The 14186-nt window shown below is 37.6% G+C and overlaps 3 protein-coding genes across 3 annotated transcripts in view; all 3 read left to right on the top strand.

Moving 5' to 3' along the window:
• plcl5 (phospholipase C like 5) overlaps positions 1–2233 on the top strand; it is an 89581-nt gene extending 87348 nt beyond the window's left edge. Inside the window, exon 6 of the mRNA XM_053514719.1 lies at positions 1127–2233. Coding sequence (XP_053370694.1) covers positions 1127–1339 — 213 coding nt within the window. The 3' untranslated portion in view covers positions 1340–2233. The remainder of the gene's footprint in view (positions 1–1126) is intronic.
• A 5104-nt stretch (positions 2234–7337) lies between these two features.
• Positions 7338–8033, top strand: hcrt (hypocretin (orexin) neuropeptide precursor). Its single transcript, XM_053515267.1, has one exon. It carries the CDS (start codon positions 7338–7340, stop codon positions 7815–7817), a length of 480 nt encoding a protein of 159 aa, XP_053371242.1. The 3' UTR covers positions 7818–8033.
• A 3475-nt stretch (positions 8034–11508) lies between these two features.
• kcnh4a (potassium voltage-gated channel, subfamily H (eag-related), member 4a) overlaps positions 11509–14186 on the top strand; it is a 49567-nt gene continuing 46889 nt past the window's right edge. The window contains exon 1 of the mRNA XM_053515220.1: positions 11509–11906. Within this exon, the coding sequence (XP_053371195.1) occupies positions 11831–11906 (76 nt within the window). The 5' untranslated portion in view covers positions 11509–11830. The remainder of the gene's footprint in view (positions 11907–14186) is intronic.

Here is a 14186-nt window from a genome sequence, read left to right as displayed (position 1 = left end):
TACTGTATATATATACACACACACACACACACACACATAGTACCAGTCAAACGTATAGACCCACCCTTTAATTCATCTACATTTTAAAACAATCCTGGAGATTTCGAAACTCAGTGGGAAATAACACATATAGAATTATGTAACTAACAACAACAGTCATATTATATCAGTCATGTTATTTTAAGACATGAAGGTCAGCTGTTCTGTAATTGTTCTTGCATGAACGTTCAAGTACGTTTGCAAAACCCATCAAGATGAAACTGGCTCTCATGAAGACCATCCCAGGAAAGCGAGTCCAAAATTGACCCCTGCTGCAGAAAAGAAGTTGCAGGTGTGTCCAATATTTCCCAGAAAGGGCCTGTGTGTGTGTGTGTGTCTGTGTGTGTGTGTGTGTGTGTGTGTGTGGACTTTTATTTCAACGAAGCACAAGCCACACCTAATTCCACCTGTTTAAATGAACTGTTGTTGCCTTTCAATGGACTCATCCTCAGGTGTGGCTTCTGCTTGGTTGGCCCTTTTTGGAAAAGTTTGGACACCACATATTTATTTATAGCACCTCAGATTAGAGCTGTTATGTCCAAATTACTTGTATTGTGTAAGTAAGTGTGTATGCTTGTGTTCTGCGATAGATAGGCACCCAATTCAGAGTGAACACTGCATTGTACCCTGAGTCCTTTATGATCGGCTCCAGGGCTATTCACAACCCTGTACAGTATACGTATTGTAGAGAGAGAGTGAGTGAGAGTGTTTTGCATAATATTTCTCCATAACTCACATATCTATTTACTTCTGCACCACAAGAGGGCAGACTTGCATTTCATGCCGTGTGCAATTTTTACATTTGTTGTTGGGAAATTTTTCAAAAAGATTTACATGGAGGTGATGGAGATGTTTATGTGTTTCTCTCGTGTTCATTATTCCAATAGGATAACAAAGCAGCAGCGGACGTGTCCAGCCTAAAATGTCATTGTTATCTATCAGATTGATATTAGGTTCCTGGTCTACATCATACTGTACCACCTTGTCAACGCTTGTGTTCATCCAGTAGTATTAAAACACAGACATTGAATCCATGTGACAACTACAAATGTTAAAATGACAAACATTTTGTCCCTCTGTCTCTCAGGGCCAGGCCGACTTGCTGAAGCATGCCAAATCCGAGGCGATGGACACCCTGAGGCAGATAAACTACGCCGCTCACTCTTGTGGCTTAGCCAAGAACGGAGCCTCCACCTCGCCGGCCTCGCCTTTGCTGCCTCCTTACCCGCGGTCCCTCGGAGCCTTACACACGATCCCCGAGACAGACTACCCTGCCACAGACACAAATACCCTACACTGATATATATAAATACATACAGAGCTAGAGGCAAAGACAAAGAGAAAGGGAACAAGACAGGATCTTGAAAGGTGGGAACAATGAGAGTGAGTTCTTTAAGGACACCTAGATGGAGGGAAGTGCAGGAGAAGGAATAGAAGAAGACAGGTCTGTACAGATTGGTCCACAGGTCTGTCTCTCCGGCGAGTGGAACGCTAAGGATTCCACCAGCTCTGAAATGGCTGCTTTATGTTACTGTATGGACTCTGGTTAAATCACTAACCTGAGCCTCGTACATTGTAACCTAATGCGTATCAAACTCAGTCCTAGTTAAACATCTTTGAAAGTTGAAGGCCAGGGACGTCCCGTAAGATTGATAATAGTAATAATACTCACTGGGAGCTCAAGTAATAAATAATAATAAAGAATTTCATAAATCAAGGGCAGGCTGTAATAAAGGCACATACATATTCATATTTTATGTGATTTTTATGTTTGGACTTTGGAAGTTTTTTTTCTCTCTCCAGCGTGTGAAAATGCGTTAACTCTCTGTCCTAATACTCACCGCAGTGTTCGAAACTGTAACTTGATCTTCTCCTGCTGAGGCGGACCGAACTCGAGGAAGAAAACAGAATACAGCACAGAGACTCAGATAAAGCAAATAATTTAAATTGTGAATTAATTCAGTCGCTAATTTTAGAACTCATTGAAGGACATTTTACAGTCTGGCTCGGAGCAATTCACCGAATTGTTTGTGAACAAAGTGACTATTGTAATAACTGCTATAACTATTGTGGGTAGGTATATTAATTAATATTAATACAGTAATTTTATAATTACAGTATGTCCTGCTGTACCCATAGTCAAGATGTCACTGGAATGCACAAGGCCAAAGGTTAAAGGCCAAGCATGGTGAGAGGAAACTGGGGTGGGGTGGGTGGGTGGGGTCGGGGGGTGGGGGGCGCGTTTATTTTCAGGGTAAGAGTAAATGGTGTTGTGGCATCTGCAAAATAACACCTCATTTGATTTCTTTCATTTATTAAGCCCGTAATATATTATAAAAGTGAAATGGCGCTAGAACTCATTGTTTCTTGTCTTTTATTTGCACCTGAAAAATCATCAAGTTAAACTTTCAAGACCTTTATGTTTGCCTATAAATCTGTCTTATAAACCTTTATTTATTACTTTAAAATGATTTATTTATTACATTTCAATTATCTCTGTTTAATTTCAATTGCATTTCAATTCTAACCCAGGTAAATACTCAGCGTTTATTACTCACAGCGATTTTTTGCTAAACATTGCACATTTACTTTCATTAAAACATTGACGTCTTGTGCTTTTATCTCTTTATAGTTTTCTGATGTGGAACGTTTATTTATTCCCGCAGTCATTTACATTACATTAGCTAGGAACATCTAGGAACAGGCTTTCCCATTCCAGCCTCTGTTTTTCTCCTCTACTTTAATGATAATAAGAAGAAATTCACAGCTTGTCGTGTTACAAAAAAGCTGAACTGTCCGCTGTCCTGAAGACAAGAAATTTTAGCTTTATCTCTGACTATTGAATTGGTGAGTTATTGAATTCCGCACTATGGAATTCACTGTTGCTAATTATATTATCATTAAGTTCTTGGATACCATCAAGGTAGAACATTTCCTTATGGTTGGACTGCTGCTTCATGTGTGAAACGCTGGCCTCCCAGGAACTCCTTTAATGACCCAAACAAAAACGAAAAAATGGCTTGAAGCGAGGTCAGGACTGTACCCAAGTTGTGGCAATAACTCCCAATCGAGTTTTCCTATAATATGTAAGTGCTGTTGGGGGATGATTTTGTGTGCAAGTCCCACAGACAGATGTGTCTCTTCTGCAAGTTGGTGTCTGTTTTTACTTGTGGAATGTTCACAGGAATGTCCTCCCAAGCAACCTCGCCCGGGATCATCATTCACAGATATATACCCTCTTTTAAAACAGTTGCACCATTCAAAATATTTAACTGTGGCTAAGAATGTTATCACCGTGCTTATACTGTGCTTGAAGGCTTCTGTAAAATGTCAGTCAGCCTTCATTCTCGAGAAATTTCATCACAAGTGCTGGTTTGACTTGAACTTTCTTCGTACATTACTCTTATCCTTAAGGTTTTTTAAATTTCCTGATCAAATATATTTAGATAAATATTATGTTGAGAAGCATTATAGATGAGATCTGGCTGTTTAAAATGTAATACAAAGCATAAGGTTGAAGAGAATATTAAATATAATATTTCAGCCTATGTGGAGCTTTAAAGGTCACATATTTGACCATTTCTTTAACAAGTTAACATAAGTGTCATAGCTCCCTCAAAGTCTGTCTGTTTTCACTTAGCTGTAATTCCCTTGACAGCATTTCAGTGTTCACATAAATGTGATACTGCTGAGCCACACCCTGTGGCAGGGGTTTCCTCTTGTATGAGGTCACAATAGGGGATGAAATATACACCATATACAGAAAAGTATTTGACAAAAAACCTGTTAATAATTGAATTCAGGTGTTTCAGTCAGACCTCTTATCCACAGTGATGGGCAATCTTAATGCTTCAGCATACCAAGACATCTTTCAACTTTGTGGCAACAATCTGGTTCCTATTCCAACATGACTGAGCCCCTGTGCACAAAACAAGAACTATAAAGACATGGTTTAGTGTGGAAGAACTTGACTGGCCCTAACACAGAGCCCTGACCTCAACCCCATTGAGCACCTTTGGGATGAACTGGAACAGAGGCCTTCTTGTCCAACATCAGTGCCTGGCCTCATAAATGCTCTAGAGAATGAATAGGTACGAATTCCGACAAAAAGACTCCAAAATCTGGCGGACAGCCTTCCCACAAGAGTGAAAGCTCTTATAGCTGCTAAAGGGGAGGCGACTTCATATTGAAGTGTATGTATTTGGATACAATGTCATTGCAGGTTTCTCCATATAGTGTAGTCGGCTTGTTTTAAGTCAAATAGGCTTTTATTGTCATTCCAACCATATACAGTTCAGTACACAATAAAACGAAACAACGTTCCTCCAGGATCAAGGTGCTACAGTACATACATGCAACAACATAAATTTACAACACAAATCTACCGGAACCAGCTAGCTAACTAAGAGACCTAATTAGCTGAGTAGCTCAGATATGAGAGATTTACAGTTTTTATTTTTTAATTAACCTAAAACTACTTCTATACAAAAAACGAACAACAATAGACTACAGGCAACAAAGTGCACGTGCAAATGTGCGGACAAAGAGCTACAGTGATCAGTGACAAAACATATAAAAAATATCTCTCCAAGTAAAGTCCTGCTGGATCTTTATGTTTGTAACAGGATACGTTCATGTCATCTATACACACTATGGGTAAAGAGCATGATTAGGACACGGTGGTCGTTCTTAAAACAGTGACAGATAACAGTCATTAACACGAAGCACTCTTTAAACCAGACAAAACCTCCTTCCCTTCATGCTCATTACCCTTTACCCACCTCACACAGGTGATGACTTCTCTCTCCTTTCATTTCTGTCCTGTTCGTGCTAATCACTGACTTGATGGCATGTGATAACGAAGCTCACACAATACTGCCCCAAAAGTCTCCATGAAGCTCTATGGATACCTGAAGCAATGCATGCTGATTAACCTTATTAATGATGAAAACCACAAACATCCTGACGAAGTATCACAATCCAGCTCTCAAATGAGCAAACATGAGGATAAAGAAGATGGTGCAGCATCAGGTGGACGGCTTTGTTAGGATTATTTCCACAGGCTACGTCAGCAGTACATAGCTGTGTTTTATATAAACTTTCTCATTTACTCCTGATCAGAGAGATCATTGGAAGCCTTAGTCTAGGATGGTGCGTGTCCATATCAAGCAACGAGAAGCAATGAGATCCCACAGTGCCTTGCTGCATAAGGTAAGACCTGCTGAAACATCTGGACTAAGGGTTGTGGAATATCAGTATTTAAACTTTTAAAATGTTATCAATATGTTTTTGTGGAAGGATTTTGAAATAAAAGGGCAAGTCTACGGAAGTTTATTTGTTATATAATAAAATAAAAATAATATATATTTTTATATTGCTAAAAAATCACACTCTCATGTAAAAAGCCTTAAACTCTGTGTAAGGGTCCGTCTCAGTAAAGGTTCGAAATTAGAACGTTAAGATAGTTACGTGTTGTACAAGTGAAGCTGTACATTCTCTGTAGTTTTATATGTAATACTTTAAAAAAATCATATATCGCACTAGCTAAGGTTGATAATAGTCATCATAAAATCATACAAAATTACAAAATCTCAAAGCTTTAATCAAGTTAAACTTGTATATTTTGAATCAAATGCCTGAAAATACTAATTTTAACACATCATTTAAATTTTCTTTTACCTATTGTATACGTGGATTAGTGGTTAGCACTGTCGCCTTGTGCCTCTAGGGTCCGGGTTCAAGTCCCGCCTTGGGGTCAGTGTGTCAGGAGCTTGTATGTTCTACCCGTGCTTGGTGGGTTTCCTCCATGTACTGGTTTTCTCTCACAGTTCAATGACATGCAGGTTAATTGCTGAACCCAAATTGCCTGTAATGTGTGAATGTTGTCCTACCACAGGGGTACAAATGAAAATAAATACAACGGTAATCACTATTGGTCTTCAAAGTCCCTAGTTGGACTACAGAGATTCCTAGATGGATAGATGGATTATGATATACTGTAAGAGTTATGGTTGTAAGAAAAATTCCTGATGTTGTTGTGAGCACAAACTCTATCTATATAGCAGACCAAATGATAGTGTATGAGAATATGCTCAACCTGTCAAAAGGGATTTTCGTAGCTGGTTAGTGAGGCTTGCAACTTTGCACGCTTTTCTTTTTGTGCAGCACTTTAGAGATGATCCCTTAAAAATTTACTTGACCAGGGTAAAAGGAAAATGACTTGTTGCCACAACGCACCCTAAATTTATGGTTAACAGACAATACCATGAATGAAATTAAATCAATAAGATAACATACAAAGCTTGGTACTAGTGCATTGTGAGTTACGATCATTGCGGAGGCATCGTCATGTTATACAGTAGCACAGATAGACATATAGTTTTGTCTTAGATAAGTCTTAGACACATGCAAATAAATGCTGTGGAGCAAGAATATCTACCAAGAAAAGGAACATAACAAACAGTAAAGAGTAATTAATAAAACTAGTAAGTAATTAATTAACGGGGACTCTTTAATGTCAAGTACAATTTGTGTAGTTTTATAAGGAAATCAGGTACAAGTTTTACTGAGCATCTTTCAGAACCAGCCACAGCTCTTTCAGCGCGTTTCATCAACTGCATTAGAGTTTGACACAAAGCAACCGAGTGATCCTTTTCAGCTAGGTAAAATATCTTATTAGAAATTTCTATTTTGATTTTATAGCTATCTGCTGAATGTGCTGATGCATGTAAATTGCATAATGTCATTTATTAACATTTCATCATATTATATAGCCTATGGTCACACACCATGGTAGGTTAAAGTTTACGATGCTATTATATTATGCGTGTGTTTGCTGGCTGGATTTTTTTTTTTAATCTAATATTGTATACTCCCCGCTCGTCTTCACATGTATAATCGTAAAATAGCCTATAATTTAGAAATTGAATGGTCTTTAAATGTCTTTGTCATATGTCACTATAATGGTCAGAGGAGAGATACATAAACATCTGCAAACATATGGCTCACTATGTATGTATTATCTGTAAAAAGTTATTAATACTAATTAAATATGATATAAGAATATTATTGTGTGTTATTTTTTTGGTGGTGAGGGGGGGCTCTGATCAGTATTATGTGCTGCTTTCTTTTCTGGTATACAGATTTTTTCAATTTAAGTTCAATTTAATATTTTGTAGTGAAATAGTTACTGATGATCAGAAATTTTTACTAATTTAATAATAAATTTCTTTTAAAAAAAAAAAAAAAAAAAAACATATGAAAGTGTGTGCTGCAACCTTTGTGGTAAATGTTTAGGGATGAACTCCATGATCAGGTGTCCACAAACTTTTGGTCCTATTTTTTCCCTCTCTTTTCCCCTTGAACAGAAGGCGCAGCTCGTGCTCTTCCTCGCGCTGATGACGCAGCTCACATGTGACGCCCACGCGGTGGCCAACTGCTGCACGCGCAAGCCACACACGTGCACGCTGTACGAGCTACTCTGCCGCGCAGGATTCCGGGACCTGACCGACCCGAACGGGAAACTCGGCTGGCTGAGCAGCGACGCAGCCGCCGGGATCCTGACGCTCGGCAAGCGGAAAGCGACCGAAACCCGGTACCAGGACCGGCTGCAGCATCTCCTGCACAGCTCGCGCAATCAGGCTGGGGGGATCCTCACCATGGGCAAGAGGGGTGTAGAGGCAGAACCCCTAAATGATCAGAGTCCTGTCAGTCTGGACCTCGACAGGCCGCTGAAGTACCTGATCCAGCCGGTGGACAGAGACTCGTACACACACTGATCCTAAACCACTCAGTGTTCTCATTCATTATTCACCTCATCCACTGGACTAGTCATAATAAGGAGTTGTCAGGAATGTTTCTGTATATAACTGTATGTTATTGCACCCTCAGTATTATTATTAGTAGTCCTGTATTAACTTGAATCATATACTGTATGTTATTTATAGTGTAATGTTACAAGGACCCACAAGCTGGCAGAGTTGGATCATGTTGTAAAATCAAGCTTCATATAATAAAATAATGAAATGAATAACAAGTATTGTGTGAACAAACATATAGAAGCAAAAAAGTGGAAAAAGAAAACAAGTGTCCATCATTAATGCCGTTGGACTTGAAAGCCAGAATTGTTTCTAGATGTCAAAAAACAAAAAAGACTTTACATTACAGTATGGTATTCTACCGCTCTAAAGTTTAGGATCATTAACCGTTTTTTTTTTTTTTTTTTTTTTTTGGTGGTGGTGGTTTATTCACTACATTTTACAACAATAATACGTATGGAGTTAGGTAATTAAGTAAGAAAAATAATAACCAGTTGTTATTTTAAGACATGGATGTCAGCTGTTCTGGAACAGTTCTTGCGAGAACAGTATTGTGTCAAGTGCGTTTTCAAAACCCATCAAGCACCATGATGAAATTGGCTCCCATGAAGATCAGCTCAGGAAAGCAAGGCCAAAAGTGGAGAGGAGAAGTTCATTTAGAGTTACCAGTATTAGAAATCACTAATGAACAATCAGCACCTCAAATGAGAGCCGTTATGAAGCTTTACAGGGCATAAGTAGCAGATACGCCTCAATATTCAAGTGTTTAAAGGAGATTATTTTATACTTTGGACGCCTTCATCCTTGATTTAGAGTGAAAAAATTAAAAACAGGAACAACCATGGAGTGATCCCAAACTTCTGAGTAGTAGTGTGTGTGATAGTCATCGTGAAATGCTGTTATGGTTATGGTAATGTTATTCAAGTGAAATAGGGGTTCATTTGGGAAAAAAAAAGGAAATCTCCCTGTCTCTTTTTAACTAAGTAAGTTATTCAACAAAACAGAAGTATTATACAACAATACCCTAAACCCCATTGTCATGTAAAAAGCCTATACAGGTATTTTTTCCCCAAAAATATGCTTATTTATTTATTTATTTATTTATTGGCACATCCTAAAGTCCTAGCATGTTCTTTTTTTATACCAAAGCGATTTGCCAACATTTCCATTTTTTATGATTGGTTTATAGATTAAAGTCCTAAATGTTGTAACATTTGTTAACTGTGGATGTTCCAAGGGTTTGTATTCACCTGACCCTTACACCTACAAGTAAGTTCTCCCCATGTTGCCAACTTCAACATTCTCATTTGTAAATGCATGGAGTTGTTCCAACACAACAATGCTCCCGTTGTCACAGTCAGGCCAGGCTCCGAACCCAATCAGACACATCGCCCTTTATCACCAGAGTATTAATCACAACCACCTGTCTCCAATCAGCGCTAACACATAAAAACCACACACCACGCTTCAGTCAGCATCCGGGCTCATACCCATGAGTGTGGACTCAACTTCCTACTTACAAGTCAGAAGAAAACTACTTACCTTTGCCTTTGCTTTCAGAAGTTTTCCAGTCATTGTCCCTGAGTGCTGCTCTCCGCATCGCTGTGGTGTATGGTTGTATCCATCTCCCGTCATCTCCAGGTTTGACTGTCTATCACTTCGTGTCCCCTCAAAAAAGGAGAAGATAAGTTAAAAGTTGATCCATGCGCTCCCCATGTTCACTGTTTCATGATCAACCTCAACATCCTCAACTTACCTGCTAACAAGCTAAGTCTCGTACTCTGAAAAATAAACTGACTCATCTTGTTACTTACCTTTGTGTGGAGTCCATCTTCGTTACACCCGTGCACCGAGTGAGATCCATGAAAACATGATTTGCCCAAGCTGGAGTGGGAAAACTCGAGTGGCCTCAATTTTACTGAACACAGTTAGAACAAGCTAGAATGCTGACTTGGGTGAGACAACTTTATAATAATGCCTCAACTTTGAAATAGGATGTTAAAAAAACGCACATGCCATACGATATAATACAATACAATACAAAACAATATACCTGATTGTCAGTTTATGATTAAATTTGTCTTAAGGTATGATGCTCTATATACTGCACTTTTAGCCATTGATGTTAATAAGACAGAACAAAATTCAAGAAAAACAAGAATTCAATTTAATTCAATTTGTTTTTATTTATATATATGTATCACTTTTAACAATCGTCAATGTGGCAAATAAGCTTTACAAAATCAGAAAGAAAATTATGGAAATAAGTATGAAATGTAGGCGGCACAGTGGTTAAGTGCTTAGCACTGTACAATAACTTTGCACCTCCAGGGTCCAGGTTCTTTTCCCACCTCTGAGTTTGCATGTTCCCCCAGTGTTTGGTTGGTTTCCTCCAGGTGGGTTTCCCCCCAAATTGCCTATAGTGTGTGTAAGTGTGTGTGTGTGTGTGTGTGTGTGTGTGTGTGTCTGCTCTGCGATGGATTGGATTTATGAAATGTATTTTTGTGCAGAGTGCAAGCAGGGACTCCAGCAGGATTAACTATAACAGCTTAACTAAAATGCAGAATGGCTCCTTACAAAAAGTTTCACATTATCATTGATTATACATCATGTTTAATTGACAGCACGTTGTTACAGTATATTATCCAACACGACAATGTCTTAATAAACTCTCAGTTTATTAAGAGGGTTACATTGTATAGAGTCCTGTGGGATCATGCAAGTCCCCGTGAATGAGCCGTTACTATAGAAACAATATCATATAAGTAAGAGAGCATTAATATTAATCAGTGATTTGAATTATAGCCGGAACTACTGTCAGAGCTGCTGGTATATCCGATTAAAGAATGTGCTGTGATGCATCTTAGCTTTTCTTTGTAGTCTAAGTAAAAAGATGAAATCGTAAATTTGACAAACTCACCACATCTATAAGCAATGAAATACATTTTTGGTGCATTGTGCTAAAAGTCACATTTTATACAGAATAATGGCTGAAGCAAGAAGCATTCAGCATTTCTTTCTTCTTTTGATTAAAAAACAAACAAACCTGTTTTGTTATTCCTTTTCCTTTCGAAGTCATTTTGGTTGCTGCATTTGTTGTGACTTTTCTAGTGATTTAAAGAGACATAAGCTCATTTCCTGTAAGTGATTTCAGTATTAAAAGCCTGATAAGGGAATAAAAGAAAAAGAAAGCAGAAACGAAGAGAGAGAGAGAGAGAGAGAGAGAGAGAGAGAATGCTGGCTGGGTGGCAGAGAGACGGAGATGGAGACCAAGAGAATGTGATAGTGTGAGTATGTGAGAGAACAAATGAGGGGGAGGGAGAAAGAGAAAGAGAGAGAGGGAGGAAGGGAGAGAGAATGCTAGAAGAGGCACTAGTGTAAAATGGGATGCTGAGCATTAGAGGGATGCTGACTAGACACCTGCTGCAGCTACAGTCAAGGACTGAAGAACCAAAAGACGCTTTAAAATCAAGCAGCCTAAAAAGGACAAAGAGAAATCAACAAAAGGACAGATCAAACTAAAGGAAAAGATTAGAAGAGCATTTCGGAGGAAGCGGTGAAGTGTGGGATGTGGTCCGAATCCGTGGGAAAAGAATCAAATGTAGGAAAAGTTAAAAAGGATTGAGGAGATGGGATTTTTCTTTCCAAGCTAACCAGGAAATGGGCTTTTTTTTATTCTTCATGGAGAAGTGCTCGCTGCATATTTACAAGGAGAAGGCAGCATACATGGATGACATCAAGTGTCGCACCAAAGATTGACTTAAGATAAACGAAAGTGAATCAAGGATGAAGTGTGTCTAAAAAGTAGTTCATCTGTCCAAACAGCTAAGGGGAAGGATCATTTAATGTACTTTTCAATACCTCACAATAGACATCTTTACAATTGGATTCTCCTCAGTTTTTTTTACTCTCTTTCTCCTCATTTTGCGGTTCTTCTTGTGGTCATGGAGTGATTTCAGGACTGGACAGCAACCATGCCTGTAATGAAGGGGCTCCTGGCCCCCCAGAACACTTTCCTGGACACCATCGCCAAGCACTTCGACGGCACTCGTGAGTACCAAAATAACCCTTCTGCCTCCGGTACATTCAGTCTGACCTCTGACCTCTGACCTCTTGCTTCTTGTTGAGGAAGTGCCTTTAAAACTCATTCAAGCTGATATCAGAGAGAGATACAAAGAGAGAAGCAGATTTAGGAGCTTAACAAGTCAGTTTAAAGGATTTCAGTAATAAGCTAACACGAAAATGTACATCCTATACATTAATGTTCTCTGAATGACTAAGTTTGCTAAAATATACTGTATAATTTGTCTTTTATAATTCTAGTTATAATACACAGTATAAGTATAGGTAGATAAATGCAACTAACCTACAGTGATGTACTGATGATGAAGTAAATGAGTACTTATTGTATGCTGTATGTACAGTATGTGTGTATTTTCTATACAAACATTCAAAACAATTTTTTTACACTCTTGTTCCTTTAATTGTGACTTTACATTTTAACTTAAAAGGCTAGGTTCTTTTTATATATATTTATTTACCTTTTTTTGGCATACGAACAAGGCACTATGGACAGAGTGTTCTTTAGATTCTTGATTGATTTTTTTAAGCTTCACATGAAAATCCAGAGTGGATGACTAGGAAAACCATTCAACATGAAAATATATTCTATGTCTATTCAAGAACATTTTAAAATGACGAGTACAATCCCAAAGCGTAGTCTTTTTAAAGCTGTGAATATTCATCTTATGAATATTGCATTTGATTTAGCTCTATTTTGCAAATTGCGGTCTGAGTTCCAGTAAAATAAAAAAAATAAAAATGCAATCATTAACTGAAGCTTTTAAAAATGATCGTCGATAGCTGTATAAGTGCCTCTCCATTCCAAACTCATAAAAACCATGACGCCATACTATAAACTAGTCACCTGTAGACCATACTATATTTTTTCTCTCTTTTAACAAGCCACCAATAATAATTATAATAATAATAATAATAATAATAATAAATGCAGGTTAAGGCAAGAATCCCAAATCTGTTTTAGGTTTAAAGGTTCTAAACAGAACCCTGTACAGATGTGTACAATGCATGAGAGCCATGAACGCATGGTTTGTGAGGGGTGGCGTACAAAATCTAGCGTAGCCCATGCCCTGACCTTAACACCACCGAACACCTTTGGGATGAATGAAACGGCGACTGTGTGTCTGACCGTCTCGCCCCACATCCGTGACTGATCTTAGTAAAGCTCTGCTGTCACAGCCACGCTTCGAAATCTAGTGCAAGAACAAAGTGAGGAACAACTACATATTAACACCATGGCTTCAGAATGGGATCTTTACCAAGCATATGGTCACATGGTACATATAATGTACTGTACATTTGTAACAGGTATAAATTCATTTTTATAAATTCATTCAGGTATCAACATTTTTTCTCTCCCCTGTAGTTAATGCAAAGAAGAAAATTCAACTTATTAAAAAACTCAATACTCCAAATATTGCCATATGAAAACATACCTTATACATTTTTATCCAAAAAGTAAAATACATAAACATATATATATATATATATATATATATATATATATATATATATATATATATAATGCATTTTTTATAATAATAATGTAATAATAATGCATATATATAATAATAATAATAATGCATATAGGTGCCCCCTTTCATTTATACATTTGTTCTCTTCTCTCCTACTTTACATGGATTCCAAAATACAATTCATCAAACGTCCACATCTTTTAATTCATGCATATAAATTGAACATTTATTTTCTTGTATTTTTTCCACAGCTCAATAAATTATTAAAAGCTTCCCTTTTCTGCTCTATCTCAGGAAAAAGCCTCTAACTGTACATACTGTACGTATGGATAAACCCAGCGGGTAAATTAAGTGAGAGTTTATTAGCTCTGTGTGGTATGTAATGTATAAATATTATGTAAATCCATACTTGGAGTTATGTAAAGTGGATCCAAAGGACATATTGAAGTCTTTTAATGAGCCACGGGAGGTGTTAAAGCAATTAAGCCTTGGCACTTACTGTACCAAACATACAGTAGCAATTAGACGTTTTTCTAAGCTAATGGCACTTTAACTAAATGTCACACATTTGATGTGTAACAAAAACCCTTTTAAACTATCAAGCACCTTTAGAAACCTATTAAACAGAACACTTTAAAAAATAAATATATATTTTACATTTCAGCTGTTTGATTCATATTTTTGATATCGAGCATGAAAGGGGGTGTGGGGGGGTGTGATGTAAATTCTCTCTTATTTTGCAGGTTTATAATAATAATAAGTATTATTATTATTA

This window comes from Clarias gariepinus, chromosome 16 (assembly GCF_024256425.1).
Source record: "Clarias gariepinus isolate MV-2021 ecotype Netherlands chromosome 16, CGAR_prim_01v2, whole genome shotgun sequence".
Classification (NCBI taxonomy): Eukaryota; Metazoa; Chordata; class Actinopteri; order Siluriformes; family Clariidae; genus Clarias; species Clarias gariepinus.
The sequence above is the reverse complement of the archived record's forward strand: the minus strand, read 5'-3'. Positions and strand labels throughout refer to the sequence as shown.

Excerpts from the sequence above, each read along its gene's own strand:
- hcrt (XM_053515267.1), top strand. The coding sequence starts at position 7,338 with ATGAACTCCATGATCAGGTGTCCACAAACTTTTGGTCCTATTTTTTCC.